Consider the following 17077-nt stretch of genomic DNA (forward strand, 5'->3'; position numbering starts at 1 on the left):
AAGAAACACACTACTGTCGGGAGTCCTCTCACTTGATCGGTTTTTGCACCATAGTGCGTAGTAGACAGTAGTAGTGAGATAAATCAATAATGAATAAAAACAGCAAGTATTTTTATTATGGGCCTTATATTCTGCTAATGGCCAAATCTTTCTAAAATCTAAAAATCTATAATCTATGTCATAACATCAAATGGTGTTGTTATAAAAAAGGCTGGGCTCTATATGAAAAGACTAGTTAATATAGTTGGCTGTGACATAAAGACTATTTATAAGACTAATAAAGGTACTTTATCATTCTTGCATTGGTTTGATAATATAAAAAGTTTGTGTTTATGAATGATTCATGCAAAAACTGTACAGCCTATGAATTATTCATTCTGTGCCTACCCGGATTAGCAATTACACAGCTAAAAAAGTAAAGTTTTTGTTTTCTTATAATCACAACATTATTATAGAAACTCAGACTTGCACATGAACAATTATTTCCTTGATTCGGAAAGTACTTTCTAAAGAGAACAGCCGGCAAGTAACTCTGAAGGTGCTCTCTTAAAGACATATCATTGTATCAACTAACAACATTTTACATTTAAAATAATTATTACAGGGAACTGGCCGATTGCTGTGGTTCTTAAGCAACAATATTTCATCTAGCATTATTGATTACTCTCTTCCATTTATTTATTAAATACTGTAATAAGCTTTCCGTAGAAATACATCTTACAAATTTTTCATGTCTATGGTCACATGAATATAGTTTCATGTTTGACATTTTTCAGGTTGTCTATTGTCTATCGACAAATAGACTGTCGCCATTTTATAATTTGCTATCATTGAGTTGGCTTGTGCATTACATCTTATAAACCTAATTAATTTCAGTCTTCCTTCAATATGTTTTGAATTTCAGCTATCTTTGTTATATACTGCCAATTCATTATCGTAAAATAAAAAATAAGTCGATCACCATGTCGGCTCACGAGCAGATGAGGGCAATGTTGGATCAATTGATGGGCACAGCTCGCAATGGTATACAGCGTGGAATTTTCACTTGTTTTTCCTTTCAGTTACAATTTTTATTATAAAGGTATTAAATTATCTGATTATTTTTAGGTGAAACGGATAGGCATGGTGTCAAATTCTATGATGATTCCGTTTGCAAATCCTTTTTACTGCAATGCTGTCCTCACGAAATCTTGTCTTCTACGGTGAGTTTAATCTTTCATTTAAGAACTGGGTAGAGAGTGATGGGATAGACTGGATTTTGATCATTTTTATTTACTATTGAAAAACTTGCTAATTAATTATCTGCAAAGCAAGGATATATTTTGTAACGATACATTTTATTCATTATTTGGGTTCTCAATATTATTCAAGTGCATGCATGGGGATATTATTATGAGTGATTCTTTATTTGTTATTCAAAACATAATAATTCCTCATGTATGCAGTTCACATCCATTTTGAATCGTATTCTACATAATTATACTGTAGTCCCTCAAAAGTTATTATCAGAGTGGCCTTAACTGTGGTGAAATATGCTTTTCAGAAAATGCCCAACACTAGTCTTTATTGCTCATCACAATACTTAACAGATGAGGGATAGATTGTATGAGTTAGGCTGTTCTGTAAGTACCAAGATGTACGTATAAAAACATTTCTAGTTAGCTGATTGTATACTTACTGCTATGCAGAATTTAATTTAATGGAACACTCAGGCTTAAATTTAAAATTTTAATTTGTCCTTCGGTTTCTATTGCTGCTGTGGTGAGTACATGGTTAAAATCATACAAAAAGTTTTAAAGTCGGGGAGAACAATTTGCTGATTCATTCTTACTACATTGGGTATGTACCAAGCTGTTTACGTGGCTAGTGACCGAAATTTTAGGATAAATAATAAAGATATTGCATGTCTTATATATTGGTTGTCAGTCATCCAATTGATAAAATAGTATATTGAAAAACTAACAGTATAATTATGACATATCAAGATATAATGTTAGCAATGCTTCTGGAAAATAATGATAACTGGTCCCTACTTCTTAATCTAGAAAATTTATGGAAAATTATGAATCTTTTTTTATTATTTGGTTAAAAAATTGTCTAAAAATATTTGATCATGTTTATTAATATAGTATAATAAATTTTATGAAATTACGTGCAAGTTATTTTCGGAAAAGAAATTATGTTTCTATTTAAAGACTTATGTCAATTATTAATTTCAATTACCTTGAGAAAATATATAGTTTGATGTATATCTTTCTTTAATTATTATAAATGTGTTTATGGGTCTATAAAGTCAATTACGATTTTTTTTATTATTTGTATGGCATATTAAATGGTAATACTTTCTTAAGTGCTATTGTGTGGTAAGAGTATTTCAGTAGTTAAGTTGGGAAAAAAATTGTATTGAAAGGTTCCAAATATTTTCTTGTTATTTGTGAAAAGTGTAACAGTCATCTCAGGGTCATAATTATTTAAAAATTATATGATTATTTGCTGGATAGGATAGTTACGAGGTTATTTCACTGGTCTTGTAAGTATTATGAAAATAATTTTAAGTGCTGGAGAAACCATATTCAGGATGAGCTGTGTTGGTGACATAATATTGTATGTATTTTTTAAACATTTTCTTGCGTTCCATAGGGGTTTGGATGTTTTATTTATATCTGTCTCTAGCTTCTCTATATTTATATATATATCTTGTTTTATATTAGATGTTATCAATGGTCTATTATTTTTTTCAAATTAGAGATGGTTTTTTATTAGGTAGGGTTTGAATAATTGCAATGGTTAATTAATTGATCATATCACTTATAGTATCAACCGATTCTAGTCATTGTGTAGGATGATTATCTGGATTAGTGCTAAAGATGCAACTATATCTGGCAAATGTATTTTAAATATCATCTGACCTCTCTTGCATATTAAATAAAATAAAACAAGTGAATGTCCATACACATCTTATAATTTGATATCCTCTCTTATGATTTTGATACCTTTATGCTTGATATTAGAGAAAACCGATTTCATACATTTTTCAGTCCCCATTCACATTTGCAGAAAATAAGCGTCATAATTATCTATAATGAATTGTGTTGCAGCGCATGGATCTAGGTGAGTGTCCAAAAATTCATGATCTGGCTCTGCGTGCCGACTATGAGTTAGCCTCGAAAACCAAAGATTATTTCTATGATATTGATGTGAGTATAAGTTTTGTTCTAATTTGTAGTGTTATAAGTTCAGTTTCTATGTTTGGATTCAAGTCTAAATTATGTTACTTCAAAACTGATTTATATATAATGTTTTGATGTTGTGCTTGAAACTTGATAAAAATAAGAATTAGCTAAAATAAAGTGTAGAAGTAACCTTAAATGCTTTCATTAAAAATTTGTAGATTGATGCATAACATGTTTTGGCAGCTCATTCTCTAATCTTTCATAGAGAGAACTTAATTCTATCTTTATTTCATAGATAAGGTTTGCACAAGCCATCAATTCCTGTGTATAATTGAAAAGATTTTCCCATAATTTTGAAATGGTTCATGAAAAATGTCAACATAAAATTTTTCATCTAAATGTTACAATTTCAATCATTTTTCATTCATATTATCTACTTTGTTTCCATTTTTGAAAATAATGTTTCTTTAATTACTTATTAAGTTAGAAATTCACTTTTTTTATTCTATTGTCATATTTACACAAATTTCAATGGACAGGCAACCGAGCATTTAGAGGCGTTCATAGCGGATTGCGACCGTCGCACGGCAGCGGCGAAACAGCGTCTCGCTGAGACACAGGAAGAATTATCGGCAGAGGTTACTGAGAAAGCAAACGCTGTTCATGAGTTAGCTGAGCAAATTGGTCAGAAATTGGCTCGAGCTGAAGCGTTGGGGGAAGAAGGAATGGTTGAAGAGAGTGTCAAATTAATGGGAGAGGTACAATCTAAAATTGGTGCAAATATTATAAAAACATGATTGCAAGCATGTGAGTAAAAAAGTTGACATTTTTTTCATTCGTTATTATAGATAGATGAACTGCGTAAAAAGAAAGCTGTCGCGGAGCAAGAGTACCGAAACTCAATGCCGGCATCGTCATACCAACAGCAGAAGTTGAGAGTCTGTGAAGTGTGCTCTGCATACCTCGGTATCCACGATAATGATCGTCGTCTGGCTGATCACTTTGGCGGCAAACTCCATCTTGGTTTTATTACAATACGCGAGAAGTTATCTGAATTGAAGGTAAGACGTCCTATATTATAAATACGATTTTTTCTAAAAATTTTTTGCATCGTTTATTATTAAATAAATATTCGTGATAAAGAGTTATTCATAAAACAAGTCATTAGCTAGTAACAAAATTCGTATAACGGTCTTGTAGTTATAGCATCTTTCATATTTATTTCTACTACATACATTAAACTATTGAACCGAATGCAATGAAATTTGTAGATAGCTGGACAACTGGAATAACAGATACGGAACTTTTTATCCCGACATTCCTATGGGATACGGACTTACGTGGGTGAAAGCGCGGGTGCAGCTATTATTATAATTTTGTTAGTTTGTTATAAAGGTTTTATATATTTTCCACAAAAACAGTGTATCGCATCTGTAATTGGAATTTGTAGAGAAATATCATTATTAAAAAGGTGTGTGTGCGATTCACACACAATAGAAGTGAAACTTCAGTAAATCGACAAAAGAATGAGATGAATATATATAAAATAGTATGTATATATCTGTCTCATTCTTTGCCGGCTTCATTCTAGACATTTTTGTATTTGTGTCTCTTACCTCTCGTTTTTTTCGTTGCATCGGGTTTGAAATCACAACGATTTTGAAGAAGTTTCACTTCAATAAATCAAATCTGTTATTTTAAAATAAGCAAGCCAATGAAATACACAATGTCTCCACAGAAAACGGTGGAGAAACGTCGCGAGGAGCGCGGTGCGGAACGAGAGCGCAGCGGCGGGCGGCGGCACTACGTGGGCGGGCGCGAGCTCGACCGGCGCGCGCGCAGGCACCGCGAGGTGCCGCGCGACCGCGAGCGCAAGGACAACGAGCGCGAGCGCGAGCGCGGCCGGGACCGCGACCGCGACCGCGAGCGGGAGCGGGAACGCGAGCGGGAGAAGAAGTGAGTTGTTGGTTTAGTGCCATTTTGTAGCTACGCAACAGTGATGCTGTGTGCGGTATCCATCTGACGATTTTTGTCTAAACAATCACTAGAATACAATATAGTTTATAAACATTCCATCCCGCACCACAAAACGTAAAAAAAGTAATAATAAATTGTGCACGTTCCAGACGCAGCCGGTCGCGCAGCAAGAGCAAACGCGCGACGCGGTCGCGGTCGCGCGGGCGCGAGGCGCGCCGCAGCCGCTCGGGCCGCTCCAGCTCGCGCGAGCGCCGCCGCGACTAGCGCCCTACGCGCCCCACTCGCCACACGCGCCCCACGCGCCACACGCGTTCCCGCACTATACACTTCGTTTAGATTTGCGCTTGCCACACGTATTTTGCTGAGGTTTACGTGGTATTGTTTGAACCCTTATCGAGTTTTGTTCTGTTTCTAATCTATTCTTTCAAAATAAAAAGATTTTTAATTTGTGGATATGATGGAACCGGTTGTTGTACTATATTGATGGAGACGAGTCGTTTTACACAGTCATTACAAATATCCTTGTTTTGAAATCACTTGAAAACTAAATGGAATAAAATGTGCGATAGATTATTAAGCATTCTGTAAAATTACTAAATAGCTCCCCTTCAGATATGGTGCATATTTTCAAATACTTTACGTAATATACAAGTATTAATAATTACGTACAAGTTTTTGTATTTTCGTTTTACTATAAATTTATTTCCTTCTTATTTCTGTGTATTTTATCCTATCATATAGCTTATATTTCTAGGTATATAATTAAGTTTAGAATGTACTAAATGAAAAAGAATTATTATTTGCAAAAGCGTTGCAACAAGTGCAAAGATATTACGAATTGTCAGGTCGGATATATGTAAAATTGGGAATAGATAACAATTTTCCAGTTTTGAAAAGTTTTGTTTTGTTGCGTATATCATTTTCCAAACCTACTAAGTTTCTAAAGATAAACCTGCATTATAGTATTTACCTTGATTAATAGAATTGCTTTTTTATATGACTGAAAAATATCACAATGTAGGAAAATCGATATGAGATATCGAGGTGCAGTGACAGAAAGAAATTTCTGATTACCATAGCTTATTTAATATATTATAATAGTATGAATAGTAAGTAATATTATGTAGCCATAAGGAATTTAACATTGAATATTATATATGTATGCCTTTTCTTTGTTTGCCACAACTGTCTTTATCCAACGTAATACATACAATAATTAAATAATATTGAATTAAATTTATGAAACGCTTTATATAAAACAATCCTTAATTCCACATTTCGTAAACAGCGGATAAATTGTGGCAAATAAATAAAATGTGTTTAATGTTAATAGCTCAAAAGACTTAGCCGATATTGTGACACATATAAATTGCTAATAGTCGACGTTATGCTTAGGTTTTGAGTTCTAGTGATAATGAGTTCATTGAGACTTGTACATTTTTGCACTGAACTGTGTATGATAATTAATAATTAATATTACTATATCTGTAATATTGAAGGTAGTGATTGCAAAGAATTTCAATAAATAAAATCTAGGTTTAGTAAGAATACTTGATTCCCTAAGTCTTAATGTAAGTTTTTCCAATTCTTGTATTTGCTCTTTAATGGTTTCTTCAACTATTCGCTTGGTCTAAGATTTCGACAATTCTGATTTTGTTACACCAGAGCATCCAAAATGTAATCCAGTTTATTATGTACTGTTAATATTATTTTATCATATTTTGTGTTAAAATAAAATGTTTTTAAAATTGTACATGTTTTATTTGGAATCTTTAATAAAATTTAATGTTGAGTTTCATTAATCTTTGAAAAATTTTAGAGAATAAAAAAAAATCGTCTACGCGGATCGGCGAGGTGCGCCGTTTCGAGACCTGACTCATAAAAAATACCCTTGTAAGAACAAAACGTCCAGTCCGCGTAGGTAATTTATTGGTGGGAGTTAAAGTCCTGTTTTGATTAAGCGTCCTTAAAAAAATCTATGCATTGAACATTAGAAGATAAAATTTTAATTCAGTAAATTTTAAATTGATCTAACATAAATTATAAATCGGCCACCGCTCCCCTGAATCACTCTTGCACTCTCATAATTTAACTGAAAACAAACGTTGACATATGAAAATTTAAATGCAATGTACGCTTAATGGCGCGTTTGTACTTTTACCAAATCAAATAATTTAGCTGATATAGTTAATATTGCTGCAAAATTGAATTTAAACCATCTTTTATAACAAAACGAAAGGAACATAATAAAAAAAACATGCAATATTTTTCAATGATATTTATTATACTAAATTTTATAGCATTTTATGCTAATTACACGTAATTACATACTTATTTAGGTAGCGCTACGCTATTATGGCAAAAGTGATTAACATAGAAATAATACAAAAGCGCTAAGAGACGAGAAGTTACTAACAATATTAAATTTCTATTATAAAATAATTGTGAATGGGGGCAGACTGGTGACTATTTACCATGATCTACACACATCTTTAAATTTTCAATCTATTAACCTAATTCATTAAAAGCTCCCAGTTGATAAAATAGCACCCAAAAGAAGTAGCAATGTATTTTATATTAATTAAACAGTTAATATGAAAGGTTTCATCCACAAAATGAGATTTATTAAGATTTTATATGAGATCAAACAAATCTACTTAAAGAAGTTACCGTACATTACAAAATTGCATTGGTGTATGTTCCTACAAAACTTATTGTACATTCTAAGAAATGTAAAAAGTGCACTTTTATAATAATATTCAAATCCTTCCAGTAGTTAATATGTTAGCGCAAGCAGAACAACGAACAAACGCAACATTTAAAAATATTAAGTGAAGTAAAGCAAAATGTCTTAACTATCTGTAGCTATAGGAATAGGCAAAAATATGATCTATTATTATATTTGACATTAAAATCCAGAGATTTAAGAATGCAGAATAGAAAACATGTCATCGATAGGGCGTTTTTAATATTCGGTTTTTTTAGCTGCCTTTTCTATAAGTACGATTCTCAGCTCCAGACGAAAATTGAGTAACGGCTAAGTATGTTGATCAAATATTGTCGAATGATTTCTAAAAACGACTATATTGTTCTTTTACAAACATAGTTGAAATATAGGGATAGAGGAAAATTCGAAATAGCATAGTAAATAAATGTGACAATGTACTTCATTGTAACTTTTAAAAAGGAGCATCTTATTAAATTTAATAAACTCAAATTAGTTTTTTGGTACTACATGCACCTTAAATTATTATAATTTTACAATCTTAATTCGAGATTATTTTAATAAAATTAAATATACGTAGCTACTAACGCACAATAAAAATATTTAGTATTCATCTAATTCTTAACATATTTATTGGTCTGTTTGCGCTAACAACAATTCGTTTTTTATATTCCTTAAAACTAACTCAGTCCATTTTATAATTACGTCAAAACTATATACCAAATACATTTATTTGGCTTTTTTCATGATTCTATCAACATTTTAGATTTTTAAACTAATGTGGCACTACTAATAAATTTGCATTTATTGACTGCGGGTTATCATTTTATTTTTATTTTGTGTAACTTTAGTTTGAAACCCAACATTTCGGACAAGACGCCCGACAAAGCAGATAGAATCACCACTTTTGTGATCGTGTACAAGTAGTGATTTGCACAGATTCCTGATATTTTAAATGGTGCATCCAGTTCCTAGAAAAATATAGATAAAAATTAAGTAAAACATTTGTATGTCTATGGATACCTAAAAAATATCTACAATTCCAGCAATTACGACATTGGGAAAGACTCGAAAGAAAAACACTTGGGGCACAAGAAACTTTTACTTATTCTTGCTTGAAATTTTAATAATCCTTAGTTATATAATGATTTTTATGCGGAGTGATTTTATGATATTACTAGATAGAACCTGCAGCTTCACTCGCATGGTACCCGGCTAAAATGTAGTCTATGTGTTAATGCAGACTATAATCTATCTCTGTGCTAAATTTCATGCAGATGTCAAGAAAACTGTATGCGTAAAAGAGTTACAAACACATTCTTTCATTTCAAACTTTCGCGTTTATAAAATAAAGTAGAATGATTTTTATGCTTCGACATAGAAGGCTAGAGAATGACACCAGTTACTTTTTGCCGAGGTGAACATACAATTGTAGTGGAAATTTGCTTTAACTACACGGGCGGAAAGCCAGTTGTACGTAAGTTGACTCACCTTTAGAAGATCCGCAGCTAACTTCAGTACATTATTCGCCACAGTGAGTTGTTCCTTGCCCTCTGGTCGCTGCTCTATGGCTAGATGTAGGTTTATCTGTTCCGTAAGTATGGCGGACAGACATCCACGGTACTTCTTATTCACGTTGCTGCCCAGGGTCAATAGACGCAAAAGATAGACACCTAGACAGCAACTCCAGATCATCGCTTCAAGAAGCCAACCCCTTTCTAGGGTTACAGAATCCTGGAAGATTGTAACATATAAGAGTTAGGTATTTAATATTTTATTAAAATATGCTTTACGTAAGTCCAGGTTGTCACTTAGATATGTAAGTACTGAGATTTCGTGTGGTAGTTACAACACATCTGCGCATTTAATAACATTATAATTATCTCTAGAGAATATCTTTTTGATTTCATAAATTCTATATAATAGCAACATTTCATACTGAAATTTACAGGCTTGTTTTTTTAGTTATTACTTATTTTGTTCCATGACTCTCATGAGAATTACATGATGTATAATTGACAGAAACATCGTGAGACAGCTATCCAGCATACCTTTAGAAGTTGAGCACTGACGCAGGCCAGTAGCGTCAGTGTGATCATGAAGGCAGCTGATACAATAACGTCTACCGATCGCTGAGGTCCGCGGCGCTAAAACGTTGATAGCGTTATAGAGACAAAAAAAATACAAAATTGTGGGGTAATTGATTTTTCAATTTATCTGCACATGTGGATAACATCACCACTTCTTAAAAAGGTGAAGGAAAACATCGTGAGGAAACCGGCATGTCCAAGAATCAAAAGTTCGACGACATGTGTCATATGCCAACCCGCACTTGGCCAGCGTGGTGTATTATGGCCTGAACCCTCATAGGAGGCCTGTGTCCCAGCGGTGGGAACATATATGGGCTGATGATGATGATACTTGGTATAATAATAGGTAGATCCTTTACGTTCTAACAACTCACCCGCAAATAAGATCTTGTAGAGAGCCAAGTTTTGATATTTCTAACGGTATTCAACCTAAAGTGCGGCAGTTCCGATTTCCTCGCTCGCCGAGCGGACGTCAAATGTGAAAACAACTTTGCGTACAAGAAGCGCTGCTTGTACGCGCGCTCGGACACCGCCAGTAGAAAGAATACTAGCCCGCTTAGAGTGAATCGCAACACGCAGGATAGAATGTTTGTCGACACCTCCCTGTACGTATAAATATTTTGTCGTCAGTAATGGGGTACGTATTAAAAATCTAGTCAAGAAAAAATAAATTCATTAAGAATTTTCCAGGCATAAAGAAGGAGAAAGATTAAAAAAAGGAGAGAAAGATTATATAATCTAGTAAATACTAGTATTAGCGTCTAGACGCTCATATCGTATATCAAGATTCCTGTTTTATTCCACGGAAGCATTTAATCGGAATAAAAAGTATCTCAATATACCAAAATCCGTTCAGTAGTTTCAGCGTAACTGATGCACAAACTACTTACCAAAGATCATCCCCGAAAGCACCGTTGAAAACACACCGCGGAGATCCTTGTGTGTAGTTACCAATTACAGCGGGTATGCTCATAAGCGATATTGACTGCAACTCTTCTTCAGTACTACCTTCCTGCTCTATGGCAACCTAAAACAAAAATTAAATAATATTGATAAAAGATTAAGATAGCCTTTTCTAAGTGTCAATAGGTAAGAGGAAAACAGGAAACGAATATAAAATAAACATCAAGCGTATCAAATATTACCTGAATAAGCCTCATAACCGGTCCATTGAAAGCGACCAAAGCGGCCATAATCAATCCGGACCATAGACAACCGTCGGCCGCCATAGCCCGCTCGGCGCGCGCCACCACGTACCAGCTAATGTCCACTGCGGACAATTCCGCGCGCAACGTCGATCCACGCTCCCACATTGTGCATTTCACTTAAATTTTTACATTGTGTGAGTGTAGTGATAAAATTGATCGATGGTATGTGAATGAGAGAAAGAGATGAAGATACAAATACATATTACGTATACATGTGTCTGTGCGATTACTATGCGATACTATAATCCCAAAAATGCAATGAAATGCAGTTTAACTTTAGAAATTAAAATCAGTAAAATTTTACAATTGACGTGATTTAAAGCTATACCTGTATCACTTGAAGGATCTAATATTGCAAAAGGATCCCATGAGCTATCTCCGGTATAGTGAAAGCCGACATCGGAATGGCCGGCTTCCGATTGCGACTCATAGCTGCTCTCTTCACCTAAAAACCGCCAAATTGTTTTATTCTAGAAAGAGTGACCAGTACATGTAACACGAAAGTGGTTAGAAAAGGCAGGTGAAAAATCTTACTGTTAGTGATTTGCCCAACCCAGTCAGACATGGTATGGTGCGATGGCAGTGCGATGGATGGCGCGGAAGCTGAGCATTCCCCGTCAGACGACGACGTCTGGTAATTTTCTAACTTCTAAACAAATCACCCATATTAGTTCTGACATTTACTTTCACACAAATACAATTTCAGATACGTAATCCCCTATATTTTTTAATTTTTTGAACACACCCGTAGGTTCCTGAAAAAGTTTTACATTATAATTAGGTAAGTAGGGATTTCGTATGGGAAACAATTAACCAGAAGACATGCCACAATGGATTTTGAGATAACACTACCTGGAAAACCATGTTGATTATTGCCAGCGGGTATTACCACCTATTATTGTAAAAAATTATATGTTAGCAAGCTCATTCGAGGAAAAGAAATAATTAGCCGAGGATGTTGAAAATAAATTTATATTCACTACATTTGTTCGATTAAATTACCTTTTGTTTATCAATATGGGCATAATCATCTTCATTTGCAAACTTTTTTAACTTATCCGTGGACCAGGAGTTCCTGAAGCGGACACTGACTCGTTTGCCAGTGTTAGGACTGCTAGTCGTTACAGCGTTATCGGAATCAGGATCATTTGATTTTTCATCTATATCATCGTCTTTTTCGATTTTATCTGCGTCGCTATTGCTGTCGACTACGTTGCGAATATCTTTCGATGTTGAAGAGACTTGGGGTATTTGCTGATTTTCTACATTCGCTTCTTTATTCACACCTTTGACTTCTGGAGCCTTTTCTTTATTGAGATTGTCTCCTTCACTCGAATTATAGCCATTTAGACTTTCAAAACCATCGTCTCCATCCGCTAATGTTGGCCTAGGAAGTTCATCTTGTTGATTTTGTCGTACATTAAATATCTCCAAATATTTTTTTGTTAAAACATTTGGCTTGTAAGATGTGCTAGCTGCAGCGTTTTCAAGCGGTGGGGTGAAAGTAACAGTAGGAGGAACTTCAGTTTTTTTCCAAACCATGTAGTCTTCATCGTCAGAATCCTTAGCTTTATTTTTGTGTAATTTATCTTTGGTTACATCGAGACTATCACTTTGAGGACTATCCATAGTTGGATCTTTTCTTCGTTTTCTGAAATATGAAAACTTGATAGAGAGTTTAATATCATAAATAACATAATCTATTTGAATTAAATATAATACTTATCCTTTAAAAGTGTTTCAATCTTCTATTTAGAATATTTTATCACTGAGTACAAAACCAACGTAATTATAAATTTTTCATATCCTGAACGGGGTATAAATAAACGACGGGTGAATAGACAATAGACATTTTATATCATAACAAAATTTAAATTAATTTAAATTAAATTAAAATGTGTATTACCTCAAACCACCATCCGCTATATCTGGTCTTGATAAGCGCCGGCGAAACTTGGCTGGTTTTGTCATACGAGTTTTGCTTTGGCTAGAAGTAGCTCCACTTTCAGCTGAAGCACCTCCGCTACCGCCGTCACAATCTGAACGTGTCCTTCTGTAATATTATCTATTCATATAATATCATTTAATATCTTTATAATAGAAGCGAATTTTAAAAATTACACCATGCTTATTGTTTTGACAGAAATATTTTAATGTGTGTAGATTTTTTATATTCTATATAGTTATAATAAACATTAAAGTTTATGAGAATTTTAACAATATGCCTTTGCTTTATTATTCGTAGATTTCTTTATATAAAGGTCGATAAATGATAAAATATACCTAAAATATCGTGGTAGTTTTCTTCTATAATTAGATCTGGGTCGAACTCTGGCCAGCTCCATTTCAGTGGTGCATACAATTTGCGAGTGCACTAAGCTGAGTGCAATCATGAGGACCATTGGGACTATCCAACAATTGGCCTATAAACATAGGATACGTAACTTAAAAGATGCAATTTTACACATTTCTATAGAATTTAGAATAAATCTAATATATAAAATTCTCGTGTCACAGTTTTCGTTGCCATACTCCTCCGAAACGGCTTGACCGATTTTGATGAAATTTTTTGTACTTATCCGGTATCTATGAGAATCGGCCAACATCTATTTTTCATACCCCTAAAAGATAAGAGTAAGGCAGAACAGCGTTTGCCGCGTGCAGCTAGTGTTGTATATAAATTGTAGTTCATGGAACAAGCTACTTTTGGAAGAATAGCAATAAAACTCAATTAGGAATTCTTCTGGATAGAAAGAAATTGTACATTTAAAACAACTATAATTTAGGAATATGTATGTAAATTTTGTACATGTTCCTTATTTTGAGTTTTTAACCTTTTATTCAAAATTAATTACTAGTTGTCTACTTACATCTAAATCAATGGACGCCGGTGCGAAAAAATTTAACGTTATATTGAGAACTTGAAGGAACCATAGGGATAATAGGAATTTTGCACACGTTGGCGAGGTTTGTTGCGCCCACCACTGGTACAGCGCTGGCAAGAATACGAGGCGGACAAGCGCGAACCATACCACACGGCGCATACCAAGTGTAGGCTTCGCTTTGGGAAATGAGGAACCTATGAAAAATCATCATATTTAATATGATAATTAATTCTCTAGCTTATACTAAATATACTAGATGGTCACTCTGCCTTCACTCCGAGGAATAATTTTCCAAGAATATTTTTACATTTTCCTAATCCCAACAGACATTATCCTAATCACATTAGAGACAAATCCAGCAAAACAAAAATAGTTAAAATGCTTAGTCGTCTAGCAATTATTAAGTAGTTTGCAGAGTTGTTCATAAGCTATAAGTGGTAACTAACCATTTATACTATAGTACTAGTTGTGCCCTGAGGTTTCACTCACGTTTTACATGATGTTATCTAGCCTATAGCTTTCCTCAATAAATGGATTACTTAACACATTTTTGAAGCCAATAATAGTTCCTCAGCGTATTGATACAAAAACTGTTATATATATATCTAATATGTATTACTAGTTGGTCATTGTGTGTACGTCATGGTAGTAGGTATTAAAATTCTTATAAACTACAAAATAGAAAACTATCTAATAGTTGAGAAATTTTGAAAGAATAGAAAAAAATTGATCACGAGGCGGGATTCGAACCCGCTTTTTTTGCCAAACCGTAGCAACGCCTAGCCTCTCGGCCACCCGTGATCCCGACATAGTAATCGAATTTGTTCTACTCCTCCGGTTTCATGTGCCTAAGGGGCACCCTACTTCCTTACAGGACCTTACAGGACTCTCTGTGTACCTATAGATATTAAAGATATACGTAAAGATTGCATAGGTGAAAAGTTGTTCTAGCAAACTAGAATGCCTAAACTCAGGGACCATTACTAGTTAGAATTAGGGCATCGGTCAGCTAAGTAAGTAATAGTTATGTAAATAATTGTTCATAATAAAAATAATATTTCATAACTTTATTGGTACTCCATTAGTGTTTATTTGGATATAACGTTCACCACTGACCAGTAAAACTGCTTATTGATAAAGTTCTAAAGCCTTACGAATATTATAATAATAACCATTTGTATAGCTCATTGGACATATGGAATTTGGTACAGAGAAAAATATGGCACATTGGCAACTTTTAGTCTGGTACCACTTGGGTTTGATGAAGGTTCCAGCTTTTTTTGTGTAAGATAATGGATAAAAGTGCATCTGTTGCTGTGAAATCACTACCTACAAGCATATACAGAGTTCTCCAAGATTTGTTACCAACTTATAAAAAATAAAAAAAGAGGTTCAAATGCTAATTCCAGCAAGTATGTTAACTAATATATATGCTATAATTTTACAAGTCTACACATATTTTAATTTTTAATAAGGCCCCTCTAATTACACAAATTTTGAATATTAATACATTTAATACTACTATTAATACTTTTAACTACTATTAATACACTTAATACTACTACTACTATATTTACTTTAAACTTACCTCTAACTAAATCTACATCAATCAGGTAGGATCGGGCATGAGAAGATGAGTCTATGATGCGGCGCCGATAAGTGCCTCTCATCAATAGCTGTTCAACCATAGTCTCCCATTCTTCTTTATCATACGAACTTATTTTTTTCTGATACCTATAGCGAATAAAAAAATTGTTGTATCTATGTTAATTGCCTGACCTATAGGCAAGACTGGTTTGACAAGTTTGAATACTCTTTACTTTCTAGCTTAATAAAAAGTTTTTTGATTTATGTGAATATGAAAACAATTGGAGAAGTGTGGAAATTGTATTGTACAAGGAATCAGGCATAGTAGAGATTTTTCTGAAGTTTGTATTACAGAACAAGCCTTAATTTTGGCTACGAAAATAACACCATTATCATGTGATGCCAAAAACAAAGCTGACAATATTAAATGTGAATCGCCTATGACTTTACTAAGATTCAAAATTAAATAATATAGCTGTCAACAAATCTTAAAGGCACTGCTTCTTCTTGTATTTAAACATTTTATTCTATTTTTATTTAGTAAGCAGAATTGTTTAACCCATATCAAGATTTTTCTATTCACAGTTTATTGAGGATTATAGAAAGATTTTTGTTTAATAGTTGCTTGTATCTAATTGGGAATCATGAACTTTCGAAATGAAATATTTATATTGATATACATATTAAGATTTATGTAAAAACAAAACTCACCAGGCAGCAAGCTGTTCCATTATGTTCCAGTGACAGACTGAATTTTATGAAATTTCTTCTTTGCGTAATTATCTGAAATGTAACATTATTTTATAATAATTATGAATATAATTATGTAAATTTCCAACTGTATAATAAGATCCAGAACAAATGAATATTATTAAATCTGTCAAATATTTGGGGCGAACAAAGACCGTTTATTTAAAAATGTTATCAATAAGCACTGTGTTTTGAAAATACATTCATTACTTATGATGCAATATCAGTATGATGTACTTATTAACACATTCAGATAGTCTTTGCTTATAAAAAGCAATTATTCGACCATGTATTACAGTTATATGCCTGAACTATATACTATACATACCTTACTTCGTTATTTAATTTTTATAATAACATTTTGACGTGTGTTACTGTAAGGTAATTTACAAATTGTTTTTATTATCGATCAATTTTAATTATTATTTCTATGCAAGATTAACTGTTCAAATTGTGATATTTGATGTAAAATGTAGACAACAATAAAACAGTACGGTCTCTTTTTATCAAACTGACGTTAGATATACTGAAAATTGAAATCTGAATTACTGACAAATGACAAGAGCTTACGTCAAAGTAATTTATTGACAGTCATATATTTGAGTTGCCATTTGTATTATATGTCTCTCAAGATTTTGTGGTATAGGGTGTAGGGGAATAGGTGGGTACGTAACCAAAAGAT

At 33.3% G+C, this 17077-nt stretch overlaps 2 protein-coding genes across 5 annotated transcripts; one reads left to right on the forward strand and one right to left on the reverse strand.

The window, feature by feature from the left end:
- The first annotated feature begins 789 nt into the window (after positions 1-789).
- Positions 790-5801, forward strand: LOC119832391 (putative RNA-binding protein Luc7-like 2). 3 transcript variants are annotated; one of them, XM_038356065.1, is made up of 8 exons: positions 976-1023; positions 1108-1202; positions 1544-1636; positions 3099-3197; positions 3713-3931; positions 4022-4234; positions 4912-5129; positions 5300-5801. In XM_038356065.1, the coding sequence occupies exons 4-8, from the start codon at positions 3102-3104 to the stop codon at positions 5412-5414; spliced, it is 861 nt and encodes a 286-aa protein (XP_038211993.1). In that variant the 5' UTR covers positions 976-1023; positions 1108-1202; positions 1544-1636; positions 3099-3101; the 3' UTR covers positions 5415-5801. The 3 variants fall into 3 exon arrangements, with proteins under 3 accessions (XP_038211991.1, XP_038211993.1, XP_038211992.1); XM_038356064.1 differs by having other exon boundaries at positions 1544-1622; XM_038356063.1 differs by lacking the exon at positions 1544-1636 and having other exon boundaries at positions 790-1023.
- Positions 5802-7436: 1635 nt separating this feature from the next.
- Positions 7437-16917, reverse strand: LOC119832577 (protein PHTF2). 2 transcript variants are annotated; one of them, XM_038356246.1, is made up of 15 exons: positions 16724-16917; positions 16357-16428; positions 15647-15792; positions 14044-14252; positions 13457-13596; positions 13080-13226; positions 12176-12824; positions 11708-11822; positions 11502-11618; positions 11111-11289; positions 10856-10992; positions 10340-10568; positions 9927-10022; positions 9367-9609; positions 7437-8846 (listed from the first exon to the last, which is right to left on the reverse strand). In XM_038356246.1, exons 2-15 carry the CDS (start codon positions 16374-16376, stop codon positions 8697-8699), a joined length of 2577 nt encoding a protein of 858 aa, XP_038212174.1. In that variant the 5' UTR covers positions 16377-16428; positions 16724-16917; the 3' UTR covers positions 7437-8696. The 2 variants fall into 2 exon arrangements, with proteins under 2 accessions (XP_038212174.1, XP_038212175.1); XM_038356247.1 differs by lacking the exon at positions 11708-11822 and adding an exon at positions 12026-12065.
- Between the last annotated feature and the right edge of the window lie 160 nt (positions 16918-17077).

This window comes from Zerene cesonia, chromosome 15 (genome assembly GCF_012273895.1).
Source record: "Zerene cesonia ecotype Mississippi chromosome 15, Zerene_cesonia_1.1, whole genome shotgun sequence".
Taxonomy (NCBI): domain Eukaryota; kingdom Metazoa; phylum Arthropoda; class Insecta; order Lepidoptera; family Pieridae; genus Zerene; species Zerene cesonia.

What these genes read in the sequence shown, in the direction of transcription:
- LOC119832391 (XM_038356063.1), top strand. Translation starts at nt 963, where the DNA reads ATGTCGGCTCACGAGCAGATGAGGGCAATGTTGGATCAATTGATGGGC. An exon ending in GATGGGCACAGCTCGCAATG is followed by an intron (nt 1,024 to 1,107) that starts GTATACAGCGTG and finishes GATTATTTTTAG; the next exon opens with GTGAAACGGATAGGCATGGT. An exon ending in GTGTCAAATTAATGGGAGAG is followed by an intron (nt 3,932 to 4,021) that starts GTACAATCTAAA and finishes TCGTTATTATAG; the next exon opens with ATAGATGAACTGCGTAAAAA.
- LOC119832577 (XM_038356246.1), bottom strand. Translation starts at nt 16,376, where the DNA reads ATGGAACAGCTTGCTGCCTG. An exon ending in ATGGAACAGCTTGCTGCCTG is followed by an intron (nt 15,793 to 16,356) that starts GTGAGTTTTGTT and finishes TATTCGCTATAG; the next exon opens with GTATCAGAAAAAAATAAGTT. An exon ending in CCCATATTGATAAACAAAAG is followed by an intron (nt 11,823 to 12,175) that starts GTAATTTAATCG and finishes TGATTTGTTTAG; the next exon opens with AAGTTAGAAAATTACCAGAC.